The sequence below is a fragment of the Triplophysa dalaica genome, chromosome 19 (assembly GCF_015846415.1).
Source record: "Triplophysa dalaica isolate WHDGS20190420 chromosome 19, ASM1584641v1, whole genome shotgun sequence".
NCBI lineage: Eukaryota > Metazoa > Chordata > Actinopteri > Cypriniformes > Nemacheilidae > Triplophysa > Triplophysa dalaica.
The window spans coordinates 8,366,167-8,394,139 of record NC_079560.1 but is presented as its reverse complement, the minus strand read 5'-3'; the positions used below and the strand labels follow the sequence as shown (position 1 = coordinate 8,394,139).

Here is a 27,973-nt window from a genome sequence, read left to right as displayed (position 1 = left end):
AGACACTAAAGAACATATAACTTTAAGACTCTTTTGCGAACCTCTTTGAGTTTTAAAACGTAGATTACAGGATTGAGGAGAGGTGGCACTATAATGATCTCTAAAGCCAAAAAATTACGGAGATCCTCAGGAAAATCACTTGAGCCGTATCTGCTGTACATCATATCAAACAGCATTGCAACATTAAAATTAACCAATGAAAACAGATGAGGAAGACATGTCTGCCAAAACTTCCTTCTGCACTCTAATGATGCTTTACATGCAACTGCAAGTTTTATATAGGACACCAAAATTACAACGAAAAGGCCAAGATAAAATACAATAAAAACAAATCCATAAACGTTATTAATAACAGTTGATTCACAGGAGAGCTTTACCATAGACCAGTTGTCACAATACAATTTATCAATATGATATTTACACAATGCCAACCTCCTTGATAAGGAAACACCAATAAACACCGTAATACATGGCACAGTCCAACAGAAAGCAAGTAATATAAAGCAAGAAAATCTGTTCATCTTTGTATGATAGTTCAACGGTTTGCATATGGCCACGTGTCTGTCATATGCCATCACTGTTAATGTACAATATTCACACATAACTGAACTGTAAATCTCAAAAGTTTGTATTACACACATGTTAGGAGGAATCACATATGAATCCAGTATTAAATCATGCAGAAATTTAGGATAGAAACCCATGGCTCTATATATTCCATTTATACATAAATTGCACAGAAAAATGTACATTGGTTCATGAAGAGCTCTGTCCAAAACAATAACAACGCTGAGCCAAATGTTCAGAAACAGTATTGTGATATAAAGAGCCAGAAAGCAGGTGAAATAAACATGCCTGTATGATTTAGAGTTTTGGGGTTCCATCAGAGTGAATTTAACAGAGCTTATATTATCCATTATCTAATGCATAACAAGTTACATCTGTCCTTTTGTAAAATATATTGACATTTGTTACTTTAATATGATCAGAATATAGCAGTTAAATAAGCAAATATATCCTAGATAAATTGTGAATTCATGATTTTTCCACAGCTTGGATTTATAAAATTTAACAGAATGTAACAAGGATAACTGTTAAAAAGCGGTAATCCCAAACAAGAGCTGCATGAAACGAAGGCTCCAATGTCATTGACATGCTTATAAATAACTTTTCTGTTCCCTCCTAGAAAAGTTTCTGTGCAGCTTTAATTAAACCCCAGAGGGTGCTTTTCACTCACTTTCCTTTAATCTGCTTATCTGATTCTTTTAAAGAAAAAAGGTTTGCACTGAAAAGTAAAGGGGAAATAAAAAGGAATAAAATAAGAAACATTGTTCTTATATGGAAAATGTTTCTATCAGTACAGATTGAAAAAAAGAATGACATTCAAATTTCGTATGTGTATGGTGTTTGGGGGGGGTCGCAGGCACAATAACCAAAACATTACACCGTCAGTAATGTGTGACTGAATGTAATTGTGAATATAATTTGATAGGTGATATAACCATTTATTATCAACTCTACACTGTGGTAAATGTGCAACATGACAGAAATAAACACTTGTTTTCGCAATTTGGTGTTGTCACCCTAATCACCCTTTTTGAGCAGCCGCCCAGCATTCATGAAATGAATGTTTCTGCTGTTATGTATCCTGGAAATTCTTTGTCTTTGGTTTGTTCTTGTTCTTTTTGTTTTTGTTTTGTAGGACGGAGTTTGGCTGGTGATGTGATTAGTGCAAGTGGTTCCACCTGTGATGAGGCTGTTGCCGGCATTTCTTTAAGTAGCCTTCATTCATTGCTCTTGGTTTCTGGCTCTCTATGGCCTTTGTTATTTTTCCTTTCATTAATTTTATAAATTTATTTACACCTAGTCCTGTTAAATGAATCTATAAATGCTGCAATATTTTATGAAAAAATAAGAATAGTCGTTTTTTATTTCACTGGGACTTTAAGATGTCAGATGGACTGCATTCAAAGTAACCTATTTACATACTAAATAGTACGCAACAATCAGCAGCTTCCGCTGACATTTCTCAGTATGCATCTGATGGACACTAGGCAATGGGAGCTGAGGAAACACCAAGTGTAATAGTTAATCAAATAAAAACAACAATGAAAAACTGTGAGTCGCGGTCCTTTAAATTGTAAGTGATAGAGGCAGCAAGAAATGTATTCCTTGTGGATAAATTGTATTTGTTACATCTGGGTAAACGGTTCCCATTTACTGTTAGTAGATCAGTATATATAGGTCACCAGACAATAAAGACACAGCGGACATTTTCACTATGTAGTACATACATTAATTTTAAAAGGCTATATTATACAACAAGCTTATATTCCAGGGATTTTTCTGAAAGACAAAGCTTAGTTGTTAAACTTGAGAGGTATAACCACAAGGAATTCATTTCTTGCTATATGCATGCTGCCCACACATTTCTGGTATTTTCTTTATTTGTAAATGATTTGTCTTTCTTTGTTTTCTTCCTGTTTTTTATTTGGCTATTTTTAACCAAGCTTCAACATTGAGATTAATTAATCCCAAGATATTTTATAATGTCTGTTATTTTCATCTATAAAAGCAATAATAACCAAGCCTCTAAGCTCCACAAAGCCACACTCATGATTCCTGAGTCTGATCTTCTGCCGCCTACCTCTGCTTCACTACTTCAATTCTTATGATTTCTTTCAAACATCAACTGGCATTGACACATCTGACACTGATACAATGTATTTAACTTTGTTTACAAATATGTGTTAACATTGTCTTGGGTGCTGTTTGTCTTGCAGAATAATATTGTTGTTATTTAGGTAATGCATATACATTACCTTGATGGATAATAAGTCTTATCCTGTGATGCTCACTCTTATGGTGCCCAAAGAATCAAAATCATTTCGACATGCGTATTTCACTTGTTTTCTTTTCCTCTATTTGCTTATATTGTCAATTAATTTTCGACTTGTTTCAGTTATTGTCATGGTGAAATCTCTTCACGAACCAATGTTTATATTCTTGAGTCATCTCTGTGTGAACGGAGTATATGGAGCCTCAGGATTCTACCCGAAAATTTTATCTGATCTAATCTTGGATTCATATGTGATCTCCTCTTACATGTGTGCTCTGCAAACCTTTGTTATCTACAGCTCTTTAGTTACTGAGGTTACAATATTAACAGTCATGTCATATGACAGATATGTAGCCATATGCAGACCTTTGGATTATCATTCCATATTGAATAAAAGCACTTGTTGCAAATTCATTTTTGTTTGTTGGATTGTACCCAACTGCTGTGTGATTCCAGCAGTCGTGTTATCAAATCTGAGGACATTTTGTAAAAACCACATTGACAAATTATATTGTGACAACTGGTCAATTGTAAAACTGTCTTGTGCATCATCTTTTGTTAATAATATTTACGGCTATGTTTTTGCTGTCATATTTGTATGCTGTGCATTTATTATTATACTGTCCTATGTTAAACTCATTGCTGCCTGTAAAACATCTCTAGAAAATAGAAGAAAATTTTGGCAAACATGTTTACCACATGTACTATCACTGATAAATTTCACCTGTGCTGTGCTTTTTGATATCATGTACAGCAGATATGGTGCAAATGACATTCCAGATAGTTTGCGTCATTTTTTGGCTTTAGAACTGATTATTGTTCCACCTATTTGTAATCCTGTAATCTATGGATTAAATATTAAGACACTGCGCAGAAGAGCTATTCCCTCATGTAATGCAGAAAATGCACATATTTAAATTTGTTATAGTCCTCTAAAAATTACTGATAAAATCTTTTTTTTGTTCAATTTACGCAATAGAAATTGAGGAAACTAATTACCTTCATTCATTTCATTCTGCAAATTCATTTTGTGTGTTTACCTTAAAATACTAATGAGTTGGGGTAACAGTAGTGCTTACATTTTTATGGAATTTAATTGACAGAACTTAATGAAATGTGTACAGGAAAACACACTTTTATGTTAATACATGTTATATAAAAAATATTTGGTAGTGTCTTGTTGTTACGTGTAACCTATAAATTGAATCTTATGAACAAGTAATCTGAGACTGAATTTAGTACTGGTACTAACACATTTATTCAAAAAATAATGCAACACACATAATGACTGCTCCATAACATACCACGGTTTAAGCACCACACTTTTATATGATGGTAAACAGAAAACAGAACTATAAAAATAACAAACTTTTCTAAATATCCAAGATAAATTTGAGTTAAAAACGAACAAGCCTTTATCTTGTCTAAAAACATACAGTAACAGTTCATTTTAAAATATACTCTCCTTATATCTTGACCAAAGCTAATAAGAGCATTTTGGTACAGTGATGATGAGGCCCTTTCCATTGTAATTCCCATTTTCAGGTAAACCAAATACCACTACTGCCTCATAGCAAACACAAAGCTGTATGCGATACTTTAAAATTAAAATCTAACTACAACAGGCCTTAAAACTTTTGTATACCGCATCATTGTCAGAACCCATAGATTAACATTTGATTGTACTATACTTTAATGTGATAAATGAAGTTCTGTCTGGTCCTATGTTACAGCATGTAGGTAAAAACAGGGGCGATAATAGGTTTTCAATATTACGGGGGATCAGCCTCCAATGAGGATATATATACAAATATATATACACAGTGTATGTAGCCACTCCCTTAGCACCACATACTCTAAACATTACTTAAAACAGAATATTTATGAAAGAACATGCAGAATAAAGACAAGTTATTGTTATTAAAATGAATCGATCAATGTGCAACATTTATACCTCAAAGCGACAACAACTGCCACAAATCCATATAAATGTCACAATCAACTGCTGAGTCCTCCAGTGGAGAATAATCAAGAACTGGCCAGTGGTGCGGAAAGAAGAAGCCATAGGTTGTTGTTGAGGCGAATGGACACAGCATGGGCTGCCAGATGACCTTGTAACACACAAAGGCCTGATCAACCTGCGGTAGGCCTCCCTTGGCTGAAGGTGTCTTGTGATGAAGGGGCAAAACACCCAATGAGGCTGAGGTACACAACTAAATGATTTGTCGCATTGATTGGAACCATACAAAGGGCATTATCAGCAGCACCTCACCAAAAGGCATCTTTGACCCAGGACAACGGATGTGATTAAAGTGGGAATGGTTCTTCTTAGAAACAAAAACGGTTCTTATTTGGCATTGCTCTGAAGAACTTTACCTTTATTTTTTAGAGTGTGGCTTATAAAATCAATCAAATAAATTCACAATATAAAGGGAGATGGCGGCACCCATTCATTCATCATTTTACAGAGGGCCCCTTGGAGCTCTTGCCCCCGGGCGGTAGATCCCAAGACGAGGTTGACGCTGAGATTTCGGCAATGCTTGCTGGGGAGCACTGGGTTGTAGTGCGGTACGCCGCCTCCTTGAAACGCTCACGGCTAGATTCTGGTTCTTGGGGCCCCGGTTCCATTCCAGTGCATGTGGAGCTCACAAGGACGTGGAACGCGCCGTTTAAGGCTCATCCTGTCTGAGAGGCTCAGGAGCAGCTACTTCCCTGGATGATGGGGTGGCTAAGGATGTGTTTACGTCCCCCAGGTGGAACATGCAGTCGCGGTGCACCGCAGACAGTTGCTACTTGGAGGGTCGACCAAGGCTCCCTTCCAAGGTTTGTAAGCTCTTCAAAACACCGGTAGGATAGCAAAAATGCTGTGGCGTATATCAATAATAAAGCAGCATACGCTGATGGCGTCGCCTCCTCTTATGTAGTCAGCAGGTGATGAAGTCCCTGTGAGCCACCTTCATCCCGGGCAATCTGAACCAGGCAGCCACTATGTTCTCATCAGTGGACGCTCCACACACTCAACTCCATCCCTGCGCAGTCAGGCTCATATTGGGGCGGTTCAGCAAGGCCCAGGTGGACCTGTTGCCTCCACGGACTCCACCCAATGCCGGCTTTGATACTCTGTGAAAGAGGGTTCCCTCAACACATATCCCTTAGCCTACAACTGGCTGAGGGACAAGCAAAAGTATGACATCCCCACAGTGAGCCGTCTTGCACAGTTCCTGTGCAATGTCAGGGAAAAGGGACATCAAGTGCTCTTAGTTGTGCCTTACTGGCCCAACCAAACTTGGTTCTCAGACCATGTGGCTCTGATGACAGATCCCCCTGACTTATTCTCCAGATGGAGGGCATTCTATTGCAGGGAAAGGGCACGGTGTAGCACCACAGGTCAGACCTCTGGAACATCCATGTCTATCGCCTGGATAGGAAGAGGAGAGACTGAGCGGCTTTCTGCTGTCGGTCGTTGAGACTGTCCTGCAGGCTAGAGCCCCGCCGTTTAAACGTCTTAAAGTGGCTCCTCTTCTCTTCCTTGTGTTCTTCCCGAGGTGAAGACCCATAGAGATGGCTTTTTGTATAAAACCCTCCTGCTGGTTAACTGGTAACGTCATATGTGGATGGTGTTACAAAACGTACAAACAGGTTCAGTATTGTTCTCCAATGCATTGTCGCAGCAGACGAGGCAGCTCCATCTGTTTGTTCTATGTGTGCGTCCTTGAGTCAAAACCACACACATACTCTCCGAACCTACCATACTAATGTACATTTACTGAGAATCATGCTTCAATGACTGGAACCAAGGTGCAAGTTGATTTACTGGAATAAATCAGAGAATTTGAGCTAAAGCTGTCGTAGAACTCCCATTCTTGCATTGTACTATAACCTTCTGATCGAGGTTGGGGATAGGTGTTGACACAACATTGTTCTCTGCGCACACATATGGAACAAAGTGGTCCTTCAAACTGGTTTTATGTCTTGACCTCATGGCAACATCTTGGGATTATGAGGCAGAACAGAGCCGTCATCCTAGTAGGATCAGAAGGATTCCTGGACCTCTGGAGGACTTTGTACCTACTTCCCTGCCATGACAGCAACAATCTTCGACCTACTTGCAAGAGAATATGCAGTACATGCATTCTGATGATGCTGTCCCTGCACGAAATGTGGAATAACATCCAGCGACACCTGATAGACTTTGTACTGAGCTATCCAGCGAGCAACCAGCTCCATTGTTAACAATGCACCAGAAGCAACAGCCAATTTCTCATTCAGCCTCCGTCCCTCTCACTAGGCATCCTGTGACTGAACATGAGCAGTGTCTGGATTCTGCTCCAGCACGCATGCTGAAACAGCAATACGTATCCCTCCAGCCTAGTGTTAGTCAGCAGACATCTCAGCCACAATTCCAGTTTGCTCAACAATATATTTCCCCAATTACCTCATCTACCTCTGCATTACCTTGAGCTGGAAAAGGTATTCAAATCCCTAGCCCTCAGGACCATTAGACAAGAGGTAGTTGAGATACAGGCTGCCTCAGTCTCCTTTGAATTGTCTATTCCTGTCAACCCTACCCTTCAACACAGGATACAAACAGCATTTACTGCTCAGGATTTGAACCTGGCCAAACAATTCTGCCCTGTGGGTATGTTGAGGCCAGTCCGTATAGGCACAGTTATAGGCACAAATTAAGGTTGGGCAATTCAAAAGCCAGCTACCTTCTTAGGTCAGAAGTCTGAAACTACCTGCATTAATACCTCAGTGGTCTGCTCTCCTTCACAAGATCTATACCACTATGTTGAAAGGCTGTGGCAAGTGGACGTAACTCCATTTCAAACAGTGAAGGACAGTACACATTCTGTGTTCAGAGTGGAAGTGGATGGTATATATCAATTTGCAACACCTCTCCTTCGCAGAAAAGATGCGAAAGTCCTAAATACTGGCCCAGATTCAGTTATGGCCCTCTTAAGGACCACAGAAAGGCACTTGCTTCAAAAAACCAAACTTTCAGAAGTTTATAATCACGAAATCCATAAACTGGAGAAGGCCTGTTATGCAGTAAAAAGCACTCCTGAAGAGGTCAAAGGTACAAATGAGTTCTTAAAGCAACCAACTGAAACATGGCCACCAAACCCTACATTATCATCAACAGAGGAAGAGGTAATCAAATTATTCTTCTCAGCTCAAGTTACCTCTACCCCGTCTTCTTTTCCAGCTCCAGAGCAATTCGTCACATTGTCAGATTTAGTACAAGCTACTTACCAGCAGTATTGGGCAAATACTTCCAAACTGTAATACATTACAGATTACTTGTTACTGTTAATTAAAAGTAATCCCTTACCTTACAATATTACTGTCTACTGCAATATGTTACATCAGTCTTGTATTACTGTGGAGTTACTTTCACGAAAATAACTACAGAAGTAGATCTTAACGATCTAAAAAAAAATTGTATTTTGAAATTACAACTAAATCATTTTGGCAAATTAACCTCTTTATTAGAGTGCTGATTTCTTGAATTAACGTGGCTATACAAAAATAAATACAAAAAATACTATGATTAAATGCATTTAAATACCAAATACTATTACAAAATAATAGTATTTTGTATTTAAAATGGATGTATTTGAAACACTGTCCATTCATGCAGTCTAATAAGGAGGTTGATTGGTAAAAAGTACTTTGGTTTGAAAGTACAAAAATACTGTGATTAAATACATGTAAATACAAAATACAAAAAAAAAATTCAAAGGTATTTAAATCCAAAATAGTCCCATTCCATCATAGAACTAGATTATATAGAATTCTAGCTAGTCATCATGAAAATGTTAGCTTACCTTGTCATTGCATTTACTATCGCCTTGTAGTGCTCTAGGCCCTTCCTTTCCTCTTCTGTGGCCGTCTTCCACTGTTTCCTCAGGCTCTTCCTATTTCTGACAAGTCTGTCGATATCTTTTTGTCTCCTTGACTTAGGTCGGCCCGTTGTCTCCTTCTTCGACCTTATAGGTGTAGATGATCCCCCCCATCTTCTACAGTTTTTTTTCAACATCTCCTTTTTGGCCTGCTAAAAGCTGGACGAGATCCGAGTCAATGGTTGCCCATTCTTTGTTGCAGAAGTATCTGAGGTCTCTTTCCATCCATTTTCCTTTCTACTGCTTTCTGCAGCTTGGTAGTCTCAGGGTTGCTGACTGCTGGTAAATTCGGCTTCGTCTGGGATACTGATTCCCTGTGGGCTGTGGTGCTTCTCGGGCTTCACCCGACTGATTTGCCCTTCCTCTTGTGAAGTATTGGTCAATGCAAGGCCCCTCACTAAGCTCTCTCATGCACTTCTTCCTGCCCTTTTGGATTTTAAGACCTTTCTTGGATGTTATCTTCGTCCAGCCGCAAGTGCATATCCGTAGATTTTTTGTTCTGTTATTCCAACTTCTGCTGTGCCGATCTCTTGGTTCTTTGTCATTTCCATTCCGAGGTCTGTTGCCAGTATTGGCAAGTATACTTGGGGGGCAGGGTCAGAGCGAAGTGGCTGTTCCGGTATCCCCCAGAACGAACCAAAGGAGGTCATTTAGTGTACAATTTAAACGGATAGTTCACCCTAAAATAAAAATTCTGTCATCATTTACTCACCCGCATATTGTTCCAAACCTTCTTAAATGTCTTTGTTCGGCTAAACACGAAGGAAGATATTTGGAAGAATGTCCGTAACCAAACAGATATCCTCTCCCATTTGCTCCCATAGCGTTTATTTTTCCCTTGTCAGTACAGTTTGGTTACTGACATTCTTCCAGATATCTCCCTTTGTGTTCATCAGATCTAAGAAAAACAGGTTTGGCACAAACTGAAGGTGAATAAATGATGACAGAATATTCTTTTTGGGTGAACTATCCCTTAAGTGATTGTTTAAATGTTATTCACAGAAAACAAGATAAAAAAACAAGAACAAAATGAAAAGGAAGGTTTTCACTGAAGTGTCATCAGTGACATTGTGTTATCAGTGTCATTGTGTTATCAGAGAATCAGCTGAGAGCAGGTTACAAATGTTCACAATACAGTTTATTTCAATTGTTTTATGTTGTGAAAACACAGTAAATAGCCTATCTGATGACACATAATGTAAGATTGATTGACAAGAAATTTTGAAGAAATATACTTTTGATCATAAAAACATTCTCAAAAAAATCTGATACAAACAAAGCCACAAGGAATATCCTTCTTGCTATATACATGGAGCCCTCTGAATTTCTGGTATTTTCTTATTTGTAAATGATTTGTCTTTCTTTGTTTTTTGGCTATTTTTGACCAAGCTTCAACATTGAGTGTAATTAATCCCCAGATATTTTATAATGTCTGTTACTTTCATCTATAAAAGCAATAATTACGAAGCCTCTAAACTCCACAAAGCCACACTCATGATTCCTGAGTCTGATCTTCTGCCGCCTACCTCTGCTTCACTACTTCAATTTTTATGATTTCTTTCTAACCTCAACTGGCATTGACACATCTGACACTGCCACAATGTATTTAACTTAGCTGACAAATATGTTGTAACATTGTCTTGGGTGCTGTTTGTCTTGAATAATAATATTGTTGTTATATATTATTTAGGTAATGCATATAGTGCACATTACCTTGATGGATAATAAGTCTTATCCTGTGATGCTCACTCTTATGGTGCCTAAAGAATCAAAATCATTTCGACATGCGTATTTCACTTGTTTTCTTTTCCTCTATTTGCTTATATTGTCAATTAATTTTCGACTTGTTTCAGTTATTGTCATGGTGAAATCTCTTCACGAACCAATGTTTATATTCTTGGTTCATCTGTGTGTGAACGGAGTATATGGAGCCTCAGGATTCTACCCTAAAATGTTATCTGATCTAATCTTGGACTCATATGTGATCTCCTCTTACATGTGTGCTCTGCAAACCTTTGTTATCTACAGTTCATTACTGTGTGAGTTTACAATATTAACAGTCATGTCATATGACAGATATGTAGCCATTTGCAGACCTTTGGATTATCATTCCATATTGAATAAAAGCACTTGTTGCAAAATAATTTTTGTTTCTTGGATTGTACCCAACTGCTGTGTGATTCCAGCAGTCCTGTTATCAAATCTGAGGACATTTTGTAAAAACCACATTGACAAATTATACTGTGACAACTGGTCAATTGTAAAACTGTCTTGTGCATCATCTTTTGTTAATAATATTTACGGCTATGTTGTTGCTGTCATATGTGTATGCTGTGCATTTATTATTATACTGTCCTATGTTAAACTCATTGCTGCCTGTAAAACATCTCTAGAAAATAGAAGAAAATTTTGGCAAACATGTTTACCACATGTACTATCACTGATAAATTTCACCTGTGCTTTGCTTTTTGATTTCATGTATAGCAGATATGGTGCAAATGACATTCCAGAGAGTTTGCGTAATTTTTTGGCTTTAGAACTGATTATTGTTCCACCTATTTGTAATCCTGTAATCTATGGATTAAATATTAAGAAACTGCGCAGAAGAGCATTTCCCTCATGTGCTGCAACAAATGTACATTAAATTTATCATAGTCCTCTTAAAATTACTGATAAAATATTTTTCCTTTTATGTGTTTACCTTAAAATACTAATGAGTTGGGGTAACTGTAGTGCTTACATTTTTATGGAATAAATTTACAGAACTTAATAAAATACACTGTTATGTTAATACATGTTATAAAAAAAATATTTGGTAGTGTCTTTTTGTTACATGTAACCTATTATCTGAGACTGAATTTAGTATTAACACACATTTATAGCTCATAAAATAATGCAATACACATAAAGACTGCTTCATAAAATACCACAGTTTAAGCACCACACTTTTATATGATGGTAAACAGAAAACAGAAAAATATAACAAACTTTTCTTAATATCCAAGAGAAATTAGAGTTAAAAACTAACAAGCCTTTATCTCTTCTAAAAACATACAGTAAGAGTGAATTTCGAAGTTTACTCTCCTTATGTCTTGACCAAAGCTAATAAGAGCATTTTGGTACAGTGATGATGAGGCCCTTTCCATTGTAATTCCCATTTTCAGGTAAACCAAATACCACTACTGTCTCATAGCAAACACGAAGCTGTATGCGATACTTTAAAATTAAAATCTAACTACAACAGGCCTTAAAACTTTTGTATACCGCATCATTGTCAGAACCCATAGATTAACATTTGATTGTACTATACTTTAATGTGATAAATGAAGTTCTGTCTGGTCCTATGTTACAGCATGTAGGTAAAATCAGGGGCGATTATAGGTTTTCAATATTACGGGGGATCAGCCTCCAATGAGGATATATATACAAATATATATACACAGTGTATGTAGCCACTCCCTTAGCACCACATACTCTAAACATTACTTAAAACAAAATATTTATGAAAGAACATGCAGAATACAGACAAGTTATTGTTATTAAAATTAATCAATTATGTGCAACATTTATAACTCAAAGCGACAACAACAGCCACAAATCCATATAAATGTCACAATTAACTGTTGAGTCCTCCAATTTAGAATAATCAAGAACTGGCCAGTGGTGCGGAAAGAAGAAGCCATAGGTTGTTGTTGAGGCGAATGGACACAGCATGGGCTGCCAGATGACCTTGTAACACACAAAGGCCTGATCAACCTGCGGTAGGCCTCCCTTGGCTGAAGGTGTCTTGTGATGAAGGGGCAAAACACCCAATGAGACTGAGGTACACAACCAAATGATTTGTCGCATTGATTGGAACCATACAAAGGGCATTATCAGCAGCACCTCACCAAAAGGCATCTTTGACCCAGGACAACGGATGTGATTAAAGTGGGAATGGTTCTTCTTAGAAACAAAAACGGTTCTTATTTGGCATTGCTCTGAAGAACTTTACCTTTATTTTTTAGAGTGTGGCTTATAAAATCAATCAAATAAATTCACAATATAAAGGGAGATGGCGGCACCCATTCATTCATCATTTTACAGAGGGCCCCTTGGAGCTCTTGCCCCCGGGCGGTAGATCCCAAGACGAGGTTGACGCTGAGATTTCGGGCAATGCTTGCTGGGGAGCACTGGGTTGTAGTGCGGTACGCCGCCTCCTTGAAACGCTCACGGCTAGATTCTGGTTCTTGGGGCCCCGGTTCCATTCCAGTGCATGTGGAGCTCACAAGGACGTGGAATGCGCCGTTTAAGGCTCGTCCTGTCTGAGAGGCTCAGGAGCGGCTACTTCCCTGGACGATGGGGTGGCTAAGGAAGTGTTTACGTCCCCCAGGTGGAACATGCAGTCGCGGTGCACCACAGACAGTTGCTACTTGGAGGGTCGACCAAGGCTCCCTTCCAAGGTTTGTAAGCTCTTCAAAACACCGGTAGGATAGCAAAAATGCTGTGGCGTATATCAATAATAAAGCAGCATACGCTGATGGCGTCGCCTCCTCTTATGTAGTCAGCAGGTGATGAAGTCCCTGTGAGCCACCTTCATCCCGGGCAATCTGAACCAGGCAGCCACTATGTTCTCATCAGTGGACGCTCCACAGACTCAACTCCATCCCTGCACAGTCAGGCTCATATTGGGGCGGTTCAGCCAGGCCCAGGTGGACCTGTTGCCTCCCCGGACTCCACCCAATGCCGGCTTTGATACTCTGTGAAAGAGGGTTCCCTCAATATATATCCCTTAGCCTACAACTGGCTGAGGGACAAGCAAAAGTATGCCATCCCCACAGTGAGCCGTCTTGCACAGTTCCTGTGCAATGTCAGGGAAAAGGGACATCAAGTGCTCTTAGTTGTGCCTTACTGGCCCCACCAAACTTGGTTCTCAGACCATGTGGCTCTGATGACAGATCCCCCTGACCTATTCTCCAGATGGAGGGCATTCTATTGCAGGGAAAGGGCACGGTGTAGCACCACAGGCCAGACCTCTGGAACATCCATGTCTGTCGCCTGGATGGGAAGAGGAGAGACTGAGCGGCTTTCTGCTGTCGGTCGTTGAGACTGTCCTGCAGGCTAGAGCCCCGCCGTTTAAACGTCTTAAAGTGGCTCCTCTTCTCTTCCTTGTGTTCTTCCCGAGGTGAAGACCCATAGAGATGGCTTTTTGTATAAAACCCTCCTGCTGGTTAACTGGTGACGTCATATGTGGATGGTGTTACAAAACGTACAAACAGGTTCAGTATTGTTCTCCAATGCATTGTCGCAGCAGACGAGGCAGCTCCATCTGTTTGTTCTATGTGTGCGTCCTTGAGTCAAAACCACACACATACTCTCCGAACCTACCATACTAATGTACATTTACTGAGAATCATGCTTCAATGACTGGAACCAAGGTGCAAGTTGATTTACTGGAATAAATCAGAGAATTTGAGCTAAAGCTGTCGTAGAACTCCCATTCTTGCATTGTACTATAACCTTCTGATCGAGGTTGGGGATAGGTGTTGACACACCAGTATTCTGTGCGCACACATATGGAACAAAGTGGTCCTTCAAACTGGTTTTCTGTCTTGACCTCATGGCAACATCTTGGGATTATGAGGCAGAACAGAGCCGTCATCCTAGTAGGATCAGAAGGATTCCTGGACCTCTGGAGGACTTTGTACCTACTTCCCTGCCACGACAGCAACAATCTTCGACCTACTTGTAAGAGAATATGCAGTACATGCATTCTGATGATGCTGTCCCTGCACGAAATGTGGAATAACATCCAGCGACACCTGATAGACTTTGGACTGAGCTATCCAGCGAGCACCCAGCTCCATTGTTAACAATGCACCAGGTACAACAGCCAATTTCTCATTCAGCCTCCGTCCCTCTCACTAGGCATCCTGTGACTGAACATGAGCAGTGTCTGGATTCTGCTCCAGCACGCATGCTGAAACAGCAATATGTATCCCTCCAGCCTAGTGTTAGTCAGCAGACATCTCAGCCACAATTCCAGTTTGCTCAACAATATATTTCCCCAATTACCTCATCTACCTCTGCATTACCTTGAGCTGGAAAAGGTATTCAAATCCCTAGCCCTCAGGACCATTAGACAAGAGGTAGTTGAGATACAGGGTGCCTCAGTCTCCTTTGAATTGTCTACTCCTGTCAACCCTACCCTTCAACACAGGATACAAACAGCATTTACTGCTCAGGATCTGAACCTGGCCAAACAATTCTGCCCTGTGGGTATTTTGAGGCCAGTCCGTATAGGCACAGTTATAGGCACAAATTAAGGTTGGGCAATTCAAAAGCCAGCTACCTTCTTAGGTCAGAAGTCTGAAACTACCTGCATTAATACCTCAGTGGTCTGCTCTCCTTCACAAGATCTATACCACTATGTTGAAAGGCTGTGGCAAGTGGACGTACCTCCATTTCAAACAGTGAAGGACAGTACACATTCTGTGTTCAGAGTGGAAGTGGATGGTATATATCAATTTGCAAAACCTCTCCTTCGCAGAAAAGATGCGAAAGTCCTAAATACTGGCCCAGATTCAGTTATGGCCCTCTTGAGGACCACAGAAAGGCACTTGCTTCAAAACACCAAACTTTCAGAAGTTTATAATCACGAAATCCATAAACTGGAGAAGGCCTGTTATGCAGTAAAAAGCACTCCTGAAGAGGTCAAAGGTACAAATGAGTTCTTAAAGCAACCAACTGAAACATGGCCACCAAAGCCTACATTATCATCAACAGAGGAAGAGGTAATCAAATTATTCTTCATAGCTCAAGTTACCTCTACCCGTCTTCTTTTCCAGCTCCAGAGCAATTCGTCACATGGTCAGATTTAGTACAAGCTACTTACCAGCAGTATTGGGCAAATACTTCCAAACTGTAATACATTACAGATTACTTGCTACTGTTAATTAAAAGTAATCCCTTACCTTACAATATTACTGTCTACTGTAATATGTTACATCAGTCTTGTATTACTGTGGAGTTACTTTCACGAAAATAACTACAGAAGTAGATCTTAACGATCTAAAAAAAATTGTATTTTGAAATTACAACTAAATCATTTTGGCAAATTAACCTCTTTATTAGAGTGCTGATTTCTTGAATTAACGTGGCTATACAAAAATAAATACAAAAAATACTATGATTAAATGCATTTAAATACCAAATACTATTACAAAATAATAGTATTTGGTGTTTAAAATGGATGTATTTGAAACACTGTCCATTCATGCAGTCTAATAAGGAGGTTGATTGGTAAAAAGTACTTTGGTTTGAAAGTACAAAAATACTGTGATTAAATACATGTAAATACAAAATACAATAAAAAATTCAAAGGTATTTAAATCCAAAATAGTCCCATTCCATCAAAGAACTAGATTATATAGAATTCTAGCTAGTCATCATGAAAACGTTAGCTTACCTTGTCATTGCATTTACTATCGCCTTGTAGTGCTCTAGGCCCTTCCTTTCCTCTACTGTGGCCGTCTTCCACTGTTTCCTCAGGCTCTTCCTATTTCTGACAAGTCTGTCGATATCTTTTTGTCTCCTTGACTTAGGTCGGCCCGTTGTCTCCTTCTTCGACCTTATAGGTGTAGATGATCCCCCCGATCTTCTACAGTTTTTTTTCAACATCTCCTTTTTGGCCTGCTAAAAGCTGGACGAGATCCGAGTCAATGGTTGCCCATTCTTTGTTGCAGAAGTATCTGAGGTCTCTTTCCATCCATTTTCCTTTCTACTGCTTTCTGCAGCTTGGTAGTCTCAGGGTTGCTGACTGCTGGTAAATTCGGCTTCGTCTGGGATACTGATTCCCTGTGGGCTGTGGTGCTTCTCGGGCTTCACCCGACTGATTTGCCCTTCCTCTTGTGAAGTATTGGTCAATGCAAGGCCCCTCACTAAGCTCTCTCATGCACTTCTTCCTGCCCTGATGGATTTTAAGACCTTTCTTGGATGTTATCTTCGTCCAGCCACAAGTGCATATCCGTAGATTTTTTGTTCTGTTATTCCAACTTCTGCTGTGCCGATCTCTTGGTTCTTTGTCATTTCCATTCCGAGGTCTGTTGCCATGTGATTCACTGATGAGTCATCTTGCGCCCCCGCTCTTGCAGTCTCCAGGGGTATTCTTTCTCTTGTGTTTTTGGAACCATAGATGGGTGGACCCATTATGCAGATCGTAATGGATTCTGCAGACATGGGTAGCTATCCCCAGTCTTCCTCGGTGGGGTCTACTCCCTCCTGCCAGCAGTTTCTCCAGGCTGTCAACAGGTCTTTCCCTGGTTGTAACCTGCCCTTTCACAGCAATCACTGGTTATAACCAGATTATTCAGATTCGCTTAAAAGGACTAGTTGTTATAATCCCACAATTTCAGCACTGTTAAATTGCCCAGTAGGACATTTGCCACCCCTTATGCATGGGGAAGTAGTCAAGAATATGAATAGAGGAACGGAGGTCTGAGGTTTCACTCGTTCATGGGTAGGCATCCTTAGTGTTTGGGCATAAATGATTATGGAATTACATTAGCATACTTACCTTTCCTTGCCATCAGAGAGACATCTCATGAGTTGTGTGTCCCAATTACATCACATTAACCTGAGTAAAAGATGTCTTTTGATGAGGTGCTGCTGATAATGCCCTTTGTATGTTTCCCATCAATGCGACACATCATCAGCTGTGCACCTCAGCCTCATTGGTACATGATGTCTAAAAAAGCAGCAACAGCAAAATTTATCATTGTAATAATATGAGGGACACACGTCTGCCAAAAAATTCAGTTTACTCTATAGAGAGTTGGAATGATCAAGCCTTGAACTTCACATTTATGACCGGTCTGGATGATGATCTGCTCATACTCATCATGCTTCTCGACGCTGATAGGTACTCGCTGGAGGACTTTGAAAATCGAGTCCTCCAAGCAATTGGCTCCGAGTTCTGCATCAGGGTAGCTGATGGGGACTTGAGCGACCAGTATCATAAGTGGGGGGATCGCTCCGACTCACCCTGGTACCACGACTCACTCTTCACAAAGCCTGGCCGCCGTGCCTCCAGATGGCGTGCAGGTCGGACTCCTAGCCGGACTTCAGCGGCCTTTCCGCTTCTGAGCTTCACATGCTCTCTGGCATCTCCGCCTCTAAACCCTGCAGTGTCTCCGTCTCCGAGCATCCCCTGAAGATTCAACTGCTCTCAGCGTTCGACCCATTTTACTTTAAAGAGGACCTCAGAGCACAGCCCGGGACCTGATGGACTATTCAGCTCCCGAGCAGCCTGGCCCCTCTGTTGACGAGACCCAGAGTGTTGCCACCCGCAAACTCAGTCTGGTGGACCAGCTACTTCTGGATTTCCCCAAACTGCAAGACGTTGCTCCTGAGCCTGCGCAGCATCACTCCACAGAGCCTGCTCCTCGACACGATGGAGGCATGGAAGGCCGAAAGGGCCAAAACTTCCCTTTCCTCCAGCTCCAAGAGCTACCCAACCGCCGGAGTTCCCCATAGATTCCGCTCTGATGTTCTCTCTGGATTCAGCTCTGGAGTTCCCTGAGGACCATGCCCGCGAGGATCCCCTTGCTGCTCTTTCTCTGTCGTCCCCTCTGACTCGCCCTTTGAGGTTTTCTCAGACTCTACCGCAGCAGCCGTCGTGACTTTGTCACTGGCTTGCACCTGGACGGCCAATGCATCCCTGGACTTACCCCAAGTATATTTCTTTGGGGGGCAGGGTCAGAGCGAAGTGGCTGTTCCGGTATCCCCCAGAACGAACCAAGGGAGGTCATTTAGTGTACAATTTAAACGGATAGTTCACCCTAAAATAAAAATTCTGTCATCATTTACTCACCCGCATATTGTTCCAAATCTTCTTAAATGTCTTTGTTCTGCTAAACACAAGGGAAGATATTTGGAAGAATGTCCGTAACCAAACAGATATCCTCTCCCATTTGCTCCCATAGCGTTTATTTTTCCCTTGTCAGTAAATTAGGGATGAGTACAGTTTGGTTACTGACATTCTTCCAGATATCTCCCTTTGTGTTCATCAGATCTAAGAAAAACAGGTTTGGCACAAACTGAAGGTGAATAAATGATGACAGAATATTCATTTTGGGTGAACTATCCCTTAAGTGATTGTTTAAATGTTATTCACAGAAAACAAGATAAAAAAACAAGAACAAAATGAAAAGGAAGATTTTCACTGAAGTGTCATCAGTGACATTGTGTTATCAGTATCATTGTGTTATCAGAGAATCAGCTGAGAGCAGGTTACAAATGTTCACAATACAGTTTATTTCAATTGTTTTATGTTGTGAAAACACAGTAAATAGCCTATCTGATGACACATAATGTAAGATTGATTGACAAGAAATTTTGAAGAAATAAACTTTTGATCATAAAATCATTCTCAAAAAAATCTGATATAAACAAAGCTACAAGGAACACCCTTTTTGCTATATACATGGAGCCCTCTGAATTTCTGGTATATTCTTTATTTGTAAATGATTCGTCTTTGTTTTCTTCCTGGCTATTTTTGACCAAGCTTCAACATTGAGTGTAATTAATCCCCAGATATTTTATAATGTCTGTTATTTTCATCTATAAAAGCAACAATAACCAAGCCTCTAAACTCCACAAAGCCACACTAATGATTTCTGAGTCTGATCTTCTGCCGCCTACCTCTGCTTCACTACTTCAATTCTTATGATTTCTTTCAAACATCAACTGGCATTGACACATCTGACACTGATACAATGTATTTAACTTAGCTGACAAATATGTTGTAACATTGTCTTGGGTGCTGTTTGTCTTGAATAATAATATTGTTGTTATATATTATTTAGGTAATGCATATAGTGTACATTACCTTGATGGATAATAAGTCTTATCCTGTGATGCTCACTCTTATGGTGCCTAAAGAATCAAAATCATTTCGACATGCGTATTTCACTTGTTTTCTTTTCCTCTATTTGCTTATATTGTCAATTAATTTTCGACTTGTTTCAGTGATTGTCATGGTGAAATCTCTTCACGAACCAATGTTTATATTCTTGAGTCATCTCTGTGTGAACGGAGTATATGGAGCCTCAGGATTCTACCCTAAAATGTTATCTGATCTAATCTTGGACTCATATGTGATCTCCTCTTACATGTGTGCTCTGCAAACCTTTGTTATCTACAGTTCATTACTGTGTGAGTTTACAATATTAACAGTCATGTCATATGACAGATATGTAGCCATATGCAGACCTTTGGATTATCATTCTATAGTAACTAAAAGCACTTGTTGCAAATTCATTTTTGTTTCTTGGATTGTACCCAACTGCTGTGTGATTCCAGGAGTCCTGTTATCAAATCTGAGGACATTTTGTAAAAACCACATTGACAAATTATACTGTGACAACTGGTCAATTGTAAAACTGTCTTGTGCATCATCTTTTGTTAATAATATTTACGGCTATGTTTTTGCTGTCATATTTGTATGCTGTTCATTTATTATTATACTGTCCTATGTTAAACTCATTGCTGCCTGTAAAACATCTCTGGAAAATAGAAGAAAATTTTGGCAAACATGTTTACCACATGTACTATCACTGATAAATTTCACCTGTGCTTTGCTTTTTGATTTCATGTATAGCAGATATGGTGCAAATGACATTCCAGAGAGTCTGCGTCATTTTTTGGCTTTAGAACTGATTATTGTTCCACCTATTTGTAATCCTGTAATCTATGGATTAAATATTAAGACACTGCGCAGAAGAGCATTTCCCTCACGTACTGCAACAAATGTACATTAAATTTATCATAGTCCTCTTAAAATTACTGATAAAATATTTTTCCTTTTATGTGTTTACCTTAAAATACTAATGAGTTGGGGTAACTGTAGTGCTTACATTTTTATGCAATAAATCTACAGAATTTTATAAAACACACTGTTATGTTAATACATGTTATAAAAAAATATTTGGTAGTGTCTTTTTATTACATGTAACCTATAAATTGAATACTATATCATGAACAAGTAATCTGAGACTGAATTTAGTATTAACACACATTTATTGCTCCTAAAATAATGCAATACACATAAAGACTGCTCCATAACATACCACGGTTTAAGCACCACACTTTTATATGATGGTAAACAGAGAACAGAAAAATATAACAAGCTTTTCTAAATATCCAAGATAAATTAGAGTTAAAAACGAACAAGCCTTCATCTTTTCTAAAAACATACAGTAACAGTTCATTTTAAAATATACTCTCCTTATGTCTTGACCAAAGCTAATATGAGCATTTTGAAACAGTGATGATGAGGCCCTTTCCATTGTAATTCCCATTTTCAGGTAAACCAAATACCACTACTGTCTCAAAGCAAACACAAGGCTGTAAGTGAAACTTTAGAAATGAAAATCTAACTAGAACAGGCCTTAAAACTATAGTAAGCAGAATCATTGTATATACTTTAATGTGATAAATGAAGTTTCGTCCGGTCCTTGCTATTTTGAATTTTTTTATTCAAATGTTTACAGCACGCACTTAAAAACAGGGGCGATTATAGGTTTTCAATTTTAGGAGAACTAAGCCTCCAATGAGGATACATATATACTTATGCACACAGTATATGTAGCCACTCCCTTAGCACCAGATACTCTAAACATTACTTAAATAAATATTTAAGAAAGAACATGCAGAATACAGACAAGTTATTGTTATTAAAATTAATCAATTATGTGCAACATTTATAACTCAAAGCGACAACAACAGCCACAAATCCATATAAATGTCACAATTAACTGTTGAGTCCTCCAGTTTAGAATAATCAAGAACTGGCCAATGGTGCGGAAATAAGAGCCCAATGGCTATGGTCGAGGCGGATGGACACAGCACTGGCTGCCAGATGACCTTGTAACAATGCGACACACAGAGGTCTGATCAACCTGTGGTGGGCCTACCTTGGCTGAGGGTGTCTTGTGATAAAGGTGTGAAACACCCAATGAGGCTGAGGTGCACAACTGATGATGTGTTGCATTGATTGGAACCATACAAAGGGCATTATCAGCAGCACCTAACCAAAAGGCATCTTTCACCTAGGATAATAGATGTGATGAAAGTAGGAATGGTTCTTCTCTGGCATTTCTCTGAAGAACCTTCCCTTTATTTTTCAGAGTGTTGCTTATAATATCAATCAAATAATTCACAACTCATGAGATGTCTCATATGTCTTCATATTCTTGACTGCTTTCACCTGTCCTGAATAAGGTGTGGGAATATCCTATTGGGCAACACAACTGTGCTGATAATAATAATGTTATAACACCTAGTCCTTTTAAATGAACCTTACTAGAGGGAATAACTAGATATGAGGTTCCCATTCAGTCGGTCTCTCGACATTGTGTTGAGATACAGACTGGGGCTTTATCTTGAAAACCTATCATCTCAGAGAAAAATTTAAAACGGCAATGATCTTGGCGAATGGCATGCACATGCCAGTCTCCGACCCTAACATACGAGTATAAAAGGAGACGGCGGCGCCCATTTATTCATCTTTTGACGGAAGACCCCTTTGAGCACCCTCCCCCCGGCGGTAGAGCCCAAGACGAGGTCGACACTGAGATGTTGGCCATGCTTGGCCGGGCAGTTTCGGGTTGCGGTGTGCCACCCTCCTTGAAATGCTCTCGGCTGGATTGTCTGACGGGCTCAGGAGCTGTTACTTTCCTGGACGGTGGGCTGGCTACGGGATATGTCGACATCCCCCAGGTGGGAAGTTGGATCGCTGTGCACCGCAGACAGCTGCCCCTTGGAGGACTCGACCAAGGCTCCCTTCCAAGGTTTGTATGCTCTTTGACACACCAGTCGGACAGCACAACTGCCGTGGCATGCATCAATAATCAAGCACGCTCATGACAGAGGTCGAAACGGATGCCTTAGCCTATAGCCTACGCCTTCCTCCCAGTGTGCCTCCTTGCATAGGTCCTGTGCAAGGTCAGCGAAAAGGGACATCAAGTGCTGACCTGGAGGGTAAGTCTCTGGAGCAACACGACCTGGTCACCAGGTTCCTCAGTGGCGTGAGGAGGTTGAAGTCATTTCCTCTCGGTTACGATTGTAACCTTTGCTTGCTGACAGAGTGAACGAGACATTGTGTCTTCCTGCCACAACGCTTTGCCGGCCCGCTGTAGCGACTGGGAGATGTCACTCAGTTTCCTCAGGCCAAAAGATGAATGAATGAATCTCCTTTTATACCTCTATGCATCGGGTGGAGACTGGCGTGTGCGTGCCATTGGCGTTTTTAAATTTCTCTCGGAGATTAGGTTTCAAGATCAAACCCAGTCGGTCTCTCAACACAACGTCTCGTTCCGTCCATCAGGGAACAAAGGTTACAGTCGTAAACATTCATTCTTATTAGCACGAGCGCTGGTAGTCCTGTGCATGACTGCGTGTTCATCTATCACATCCACAATATACAGTATTTTAAACTAATAAAAAAATACTGAAGTGTCTAAAAATGACAAAAAGCTTCTAGGTGCACTCTTGTTTACTCGGAACTCGGAACAGTTATTATTACATGGCTTGATGGAATGCTTGATTCTGATGGGCCAGTCGCAACATTTGCACGTTGGTTATTCCCAGATAGCAACCTTTAAAAACTAATAACACACAGTAACCTGGATGAAACAAATCATTTTGACAGTTTTTTTCACAAATTAAATATAAATATGTCTTTTAATAACATACAACAATATACAATATACAACATTATATTAACAAATGATTAAACCAAATTGCCTGTTTGTGACATTTGACCTTCGTATCTTACCTTAAAAACCAAAAGTAAACGGCTTTTACTCAAGGAAGGTCTGCATTCGGTAAAAATAAGCTATTAAAATATTTCAAATTCTCATTTCATGTCCATTTTTTTTCTCATGTGGCAAGTAGCCATGTAATAAGCGGGATAATGTACAAGCAGCCGGCTGTTATCGCGAAATATCGCTTTTCGTTGGGTCCTGATCATACTGTCGGGGCTTATTTCTGTGATAACAACCGGCTGTACATTGTCCCTTACATAACATAGCCGTACCAGTCTGAACTAACTCTATCTAACTCTATCGGCCCGACTCTCATACCGTCAGATCTCTATAACTAATATTAGGTGCAGAAAAATAAAACAGCACTGCTGTTTTTATATTAAAAGAGTGTTAAAAGGACTATAAAGCGATCTTTAAAAAAATCTAATTGTTTATACCATGTTGGTTAAAACAGAAAGCTGATGTGTTTAGATCAAAACTAATTTAACACTGTCACTAAAAAAGTGTTTACTGAGAGACAGATACTATATACACAATGGACTATGAGGTTTAGATGTACTTTGCTCGTAGTTATATATGACAATATAGTATGAAAAATGTATCTTTAGTATTTTCAACTTTAGTGATAGGCCTATATAAAACTTCAGGCAATACAAAATTTGTAGTCAAAGCCCTCGCAAGTTTCCAATGCAGTTTGTGAATGTTCATTTGAACAATGGCATTGGCTGGGCGAAGTTCTAAGCTGTCATAACATTCCCCGATATATAACGGCTGACCGCACCACATAGCCTTAATATCATTTTATTTACTTTATTTTATGAAACCTTGCTAAGCCTAGTGTTTGCTGTACAACTAAAAAGCCATACATATTGTATAAACTATTTCTAGATAACATGTCCAACACTTGTTTGTCACATAGCATTAGACCAGGGACTTATCTGTCCTGAGAGTAGAACAAAGAGATGGTCCAAGTAATCTCTTGGACCCAGAGGTCATTAACTATAATGAGTTTGATAATTGTCCCCCTTGAGACATAATTTCTTTCTGATCTCAGGTGTGGGAGCCAAGGACAGGTCACTGTGATGACCATTGGACCACTGTTTTGTAACTATTCATATGCTAATTCAAGAAGATTTTATTAATAGTGAGTATTGGCTGGGATTCTATTGCAAGACATGCATACTCAAAAACTCAGATTGAAGAATTTATTTAGAAATATAAAATTGTCTTAGCATGTGCTTTTCCAAAAAAAGATGGGGGTCTTTATATTATGGTTCTATTATTTAACAACACCAGACTTGTATACGCAAAGAGTTATACAGTAAATACCCTATAAACCAAGATGGTACACTATGACATAAAATTTTAAGTTTTGGATGAAAAAAGCCAATATATATCTTATACCCCGATATATAACGGCTGACCACATAGCCTTATTATCATTTTATTTACTTTATTTTCTGAAACCTTGCTAAGCATATGGAATAACCATTTTATAAAAAATAAATGTATTATTGCTTTATTGCTTTATTTGACATCTGAAGAACCTTTCTCACAAAAGGGTCTCTGTAGTAGAAAACTGTTCTTTAGATTATAACAAAATTGTGATTATGTATTTTGTAGCTGCACACAATCACACATTTACATCCTAATTAATTTCCCATTTCTTATTATTGGCTTTAACACGTGAGCTAGGGCTGTGTATCTCTAAAGAGACTCCGGGCCTAAACTGAAAATCCAAACCGGGCCTGATGGTTGTAATCAATGTAGTTTTCATCATGACTAATGCAGCTGTTTGGTTTCACAAAGCTCTTTGTGGCGGAAAAAGGTTCTTTAGGTTATAAAAAAGAAAGAAATAGTTAGATTACACTTTCCTTAAAAGCATATACTGTATGTATAATGCATTATAAAAGTAGTTTTAAATTATGCCTTGTAATGCAGCTTATAGTGCATTGTAATGTCTCATAAATAATTGTAACTACAGTTGATACATAATAACACTTTACAATTCATTGTTACACTTTGCTTTTTTAATTTGGTTATAATTCTTAACAACAACATTTTAAGTACAACACACATTATGAATAATTATAATATGTCATACCCTGTAATAACCCTTTATAATGCATTATACATATGGGCTTTAAGTAAAGTGTTACCAAAAGTTCTTATTAAAACCTTTTGTTTGAAATTGTGTAAAATAAGTTGCAGAGCAATTGTAATTCTGACGAAATGGCTGGCAACAGCTGCTCACAAACATCTGTGGTCATGCTTAATCACTATGCCTCTGAGAAAAGGATACATTTATAACTAGATAAACATCTTAATAACAGGTCATTATTTCTTTAAACACACAAATTCCCAGGATGGTAATTTACAGTTACCGCTGATAAGTCTCAAGTACAAGGTCAACAAACTGAGCCCAATAGACTGTGTCAAGAGGACATGATCACACTCAGACCATAATGACCTCCCTGAAGAGAACTGAATACTGTAGCAAGTGAAACTGTGTGTAACATGATTGTTTTCACCTTTTATGCAGTAAAAAAAATACAATTAAAAATAAAGCTGTTTGCAAAGAAATCAAGGCTGCTTCACTGTTATTTTATTAATTTAATACACTGAAAAAAGATACTTTAAACCTTACTTTAAAAATGACTATTAAGTCTTTGATTCAACCCAAAAATTAACACTACAAGACTCTCAGAAAGGATGTGTAAATTATTAACACATTGTTTTATGTCATGTTTAACACATTATGTGTCATGTTGTATTGATTTTATCTTAAATAACACAAGTTGTGGTAAAACTAACATAGTATGTGTTGGCCTTAGACACATCGTTGTGTTATTTTCAACACAACCATTTTAGAGAGAAAGTAAACATTTTTTGTTAGGTTTGAGTTCTTCACAAAAAAAAGAATCATTACCGCTTTTATGTTAAACAAATGTAATGTTTTATCCTGACTATTTTTGAGTAGATTCACCAAATTAATGTATTTTTATTACATTTACTGTACAAATAGTAGTGCAAATAGTTGATATAGTGGGCCTAACTTGTAAGACCTGTCTAGTTTATGCAACCGGGCCTTTAAGCACTGACACATCTTAAAACATACATCGGTGTCATTGCTTTGCCATGCACTCAAGGTTTTTTTAGCAAGGCATGTTTGTAAAAATGTAATTGTCCTAATTTACCTAAAGCCTGTAGTCCTAGTTTAATCTAATCCCTGTCCGGGAAACTGCCCCATTAAGTATTAAGGGTAGTTAGTTAACACATGTACACAATCAAACAATTTGGCAACCAAGTGTAATGTAATGTCACAGTAGCTGTGTCTGAATTCGCTCCTATATAGTGCACTACATCGGGGGCCTGCCATTTTGTAGTGTTGTCCGAATTCTGAGTGAACAACTCATACCCTACATTCCTTTACTACTTTTTACCCAGAATGCACTCTGATTTTGAGCATACATCTGATGTAGCCTACACTCAATCACAAGCAAAGCATGATACAACGCGAATCAACCACTTGAATAAAACCTGTAGGAGAGTAAACAATGCCATGAATGTACGTTTAAACACTTGTTTTTGTTCTTGTTGACAAGTTATTTTCTTCAACTTATTGAAAATAAACAGATTAAATTAATGTTAGACAGTAGTCAGCATTTAATAAATAAATTCAGTAATTCTAATAAACGTAATAATAAATAAACAATATGTAAAAATAATGTGACAAAGAGTTGTTTTATTATAAATTATTACATTAAACGAGACAAATAAGGTGAAAGACATTGAAATAACAATTTTTACAAAACAATCTATTAAGTGTAATGACGAATGTCCATGACAGCACTGTCAGATGCAGGGTGTCTGAAATCACTAAGTTCCACTCACTTCTACCCCATGTAGTGAACTATTTAGCATTCGCTATATAGGGAATGAGTAAACGAGTGAGCAAATTCAGACGGAGCTATTGTCACGACTCACGTGACAAAAAAACTGTGGTTTAACTATTACTACAGGGAAAATTGATTCTTTTAATCATAGTGGAAGTTAATTTGCTTTTAGCCAAAGTGAACAAATGAAAAAGGGCATGGCAACGTTGCGTTTATGCAATGAAACACATACACTCATCTAAAGGATTATTAGTAACACCTGTTCAATTTCTGATTAATGCAATTATGGTGGTGGTGTTATGGTGTGGGGGATGTTTTCTTGGCAAACTTTAGGCCCTTAGTGCCAATTGGGCATCGTTTAAATGCCACGGCCTACCTGAGCATTGTTTCTGACCATGTCCATCCCTTTATGACCACCATGTACCCATCCTCTGATGGCTACTTCCAGCAGGATAATGCACCATGTCACAAAGCTCGAATCATTTCAAATTGGATCTTGAACATGACTATGAGTTCACTGTACTAAAA

At 38.9% G+C, this 27,973-nt stretch overlaps 4 protein-coding genes across 4 annotated transcripts; 3 read left to right on the top strand and 1 right to left on the bottom strand.

Moving 5' to 3' along the window:
- Positions 1-5: 5 nt before the first annotated feature.
- Positions 6-917, bottom strand: LOC130408240 (olfactory receptor 52D1-like). Its single transcript, XM_056731729.1, has one exon. The coding sequence runs from the start codon at positions 915-917 to the stop codon at positions 6-8; it is 912 nt and encodes a 303-aa protein (XP_056587707.1).
- Positions 918-2,826: 1,909 nt separating this feature from the next.
- LOC130408239 (olfactory receptor 52E2-like) lies at positions 2,827-3,756 on the top strand. Its single transcript, XM_056731728.1, has one exon. It carries the CDS (start codon positions 2,827-2,829, stop codon positions 3,754-3,756), a length of 930 nt encoding a protein of 309 aa, XP_056587706.1.
- A 6,706-nt stretch (positions 3,757-10,462) lies between these two features.
- LOC130408238 (uncharacterized) lies at positions 10,463-17,936 on the top strand. Its single transcript, XM_056731727.1, has 6 exons — positions 10,463-11,366; positions 13,039-13,187; positions 13,289-13,436; positions 13,521-13,594; positions 13,683-13,909; positions 17,645-17,936. The coding sequence occupies exons 1-6, from the start codon at positions 10,463-10,465 to the stop codon at positions 17,934-17,936; spliced, it is 1,794 nt and encodes a 597-aa protein (XP_056587705.1).
- Positions 17,937-19,616: 1,680 nt separating this feature from the next.
- LOC130408237 (olfactory receptor 52E2-like) lies at positions 19,617-20,543 on the top strand. The gene has a single exon (XM_056731726.1). It carries the CDS (start codon positions 19,617-19,619, stop codon positions 20,541-20,543), a length of 927 nt encoding a protein of 308 aa, XP_056587704.1.
- Positions 20,544-27,973: the final 7,430 nt, after the last annotated feature.

Bases quoted from the DNA above. Each gene is read 5' to 3' on its own strand.
- LOC130408240 (XM_056731729.1), bottom strand. From the start codon at position 917: ATGGATAATATAAGCTCTGTTAAATTCACTCTGATGGAACCCCAAAAC.
- LOC130408239 (XM_056731728.1), top strand. From the start codon at position 2,827: ATGGATAATAAGTCTTATCCTGTGATGCTCACTCTTATGGTGCCCAAA.
- LOC130408238 (XM_056731727.1), top strand. From the start codon at position 10,463: ATGGATAATAAGTCTTATCCTGTGATGCTCACTCTTATGGTGCCTAAA. The intron at 13,188-13,288 runs GTTTGTAAGCTC...CCTCTTATGTAG, and splicing joins GACCAAGGCTCCCTTCCAAG to TCAGCAGGTGATGAAGTCCC. The intron at 13,910-17,644 runs GTGAAGACCCAT...CGACGCTGATAG, and splicing joins TTCCTTGTGTTCTTCCCGAG to GTACTCGCTGGAGGACTTTG.
- LOC130408237 (XM_056731726.1), top strand. From the start codon at position 19,617: ATGGATAATAAGTCTTATCCTGTGATGCTCACTCTTATGGTGCCTAAA.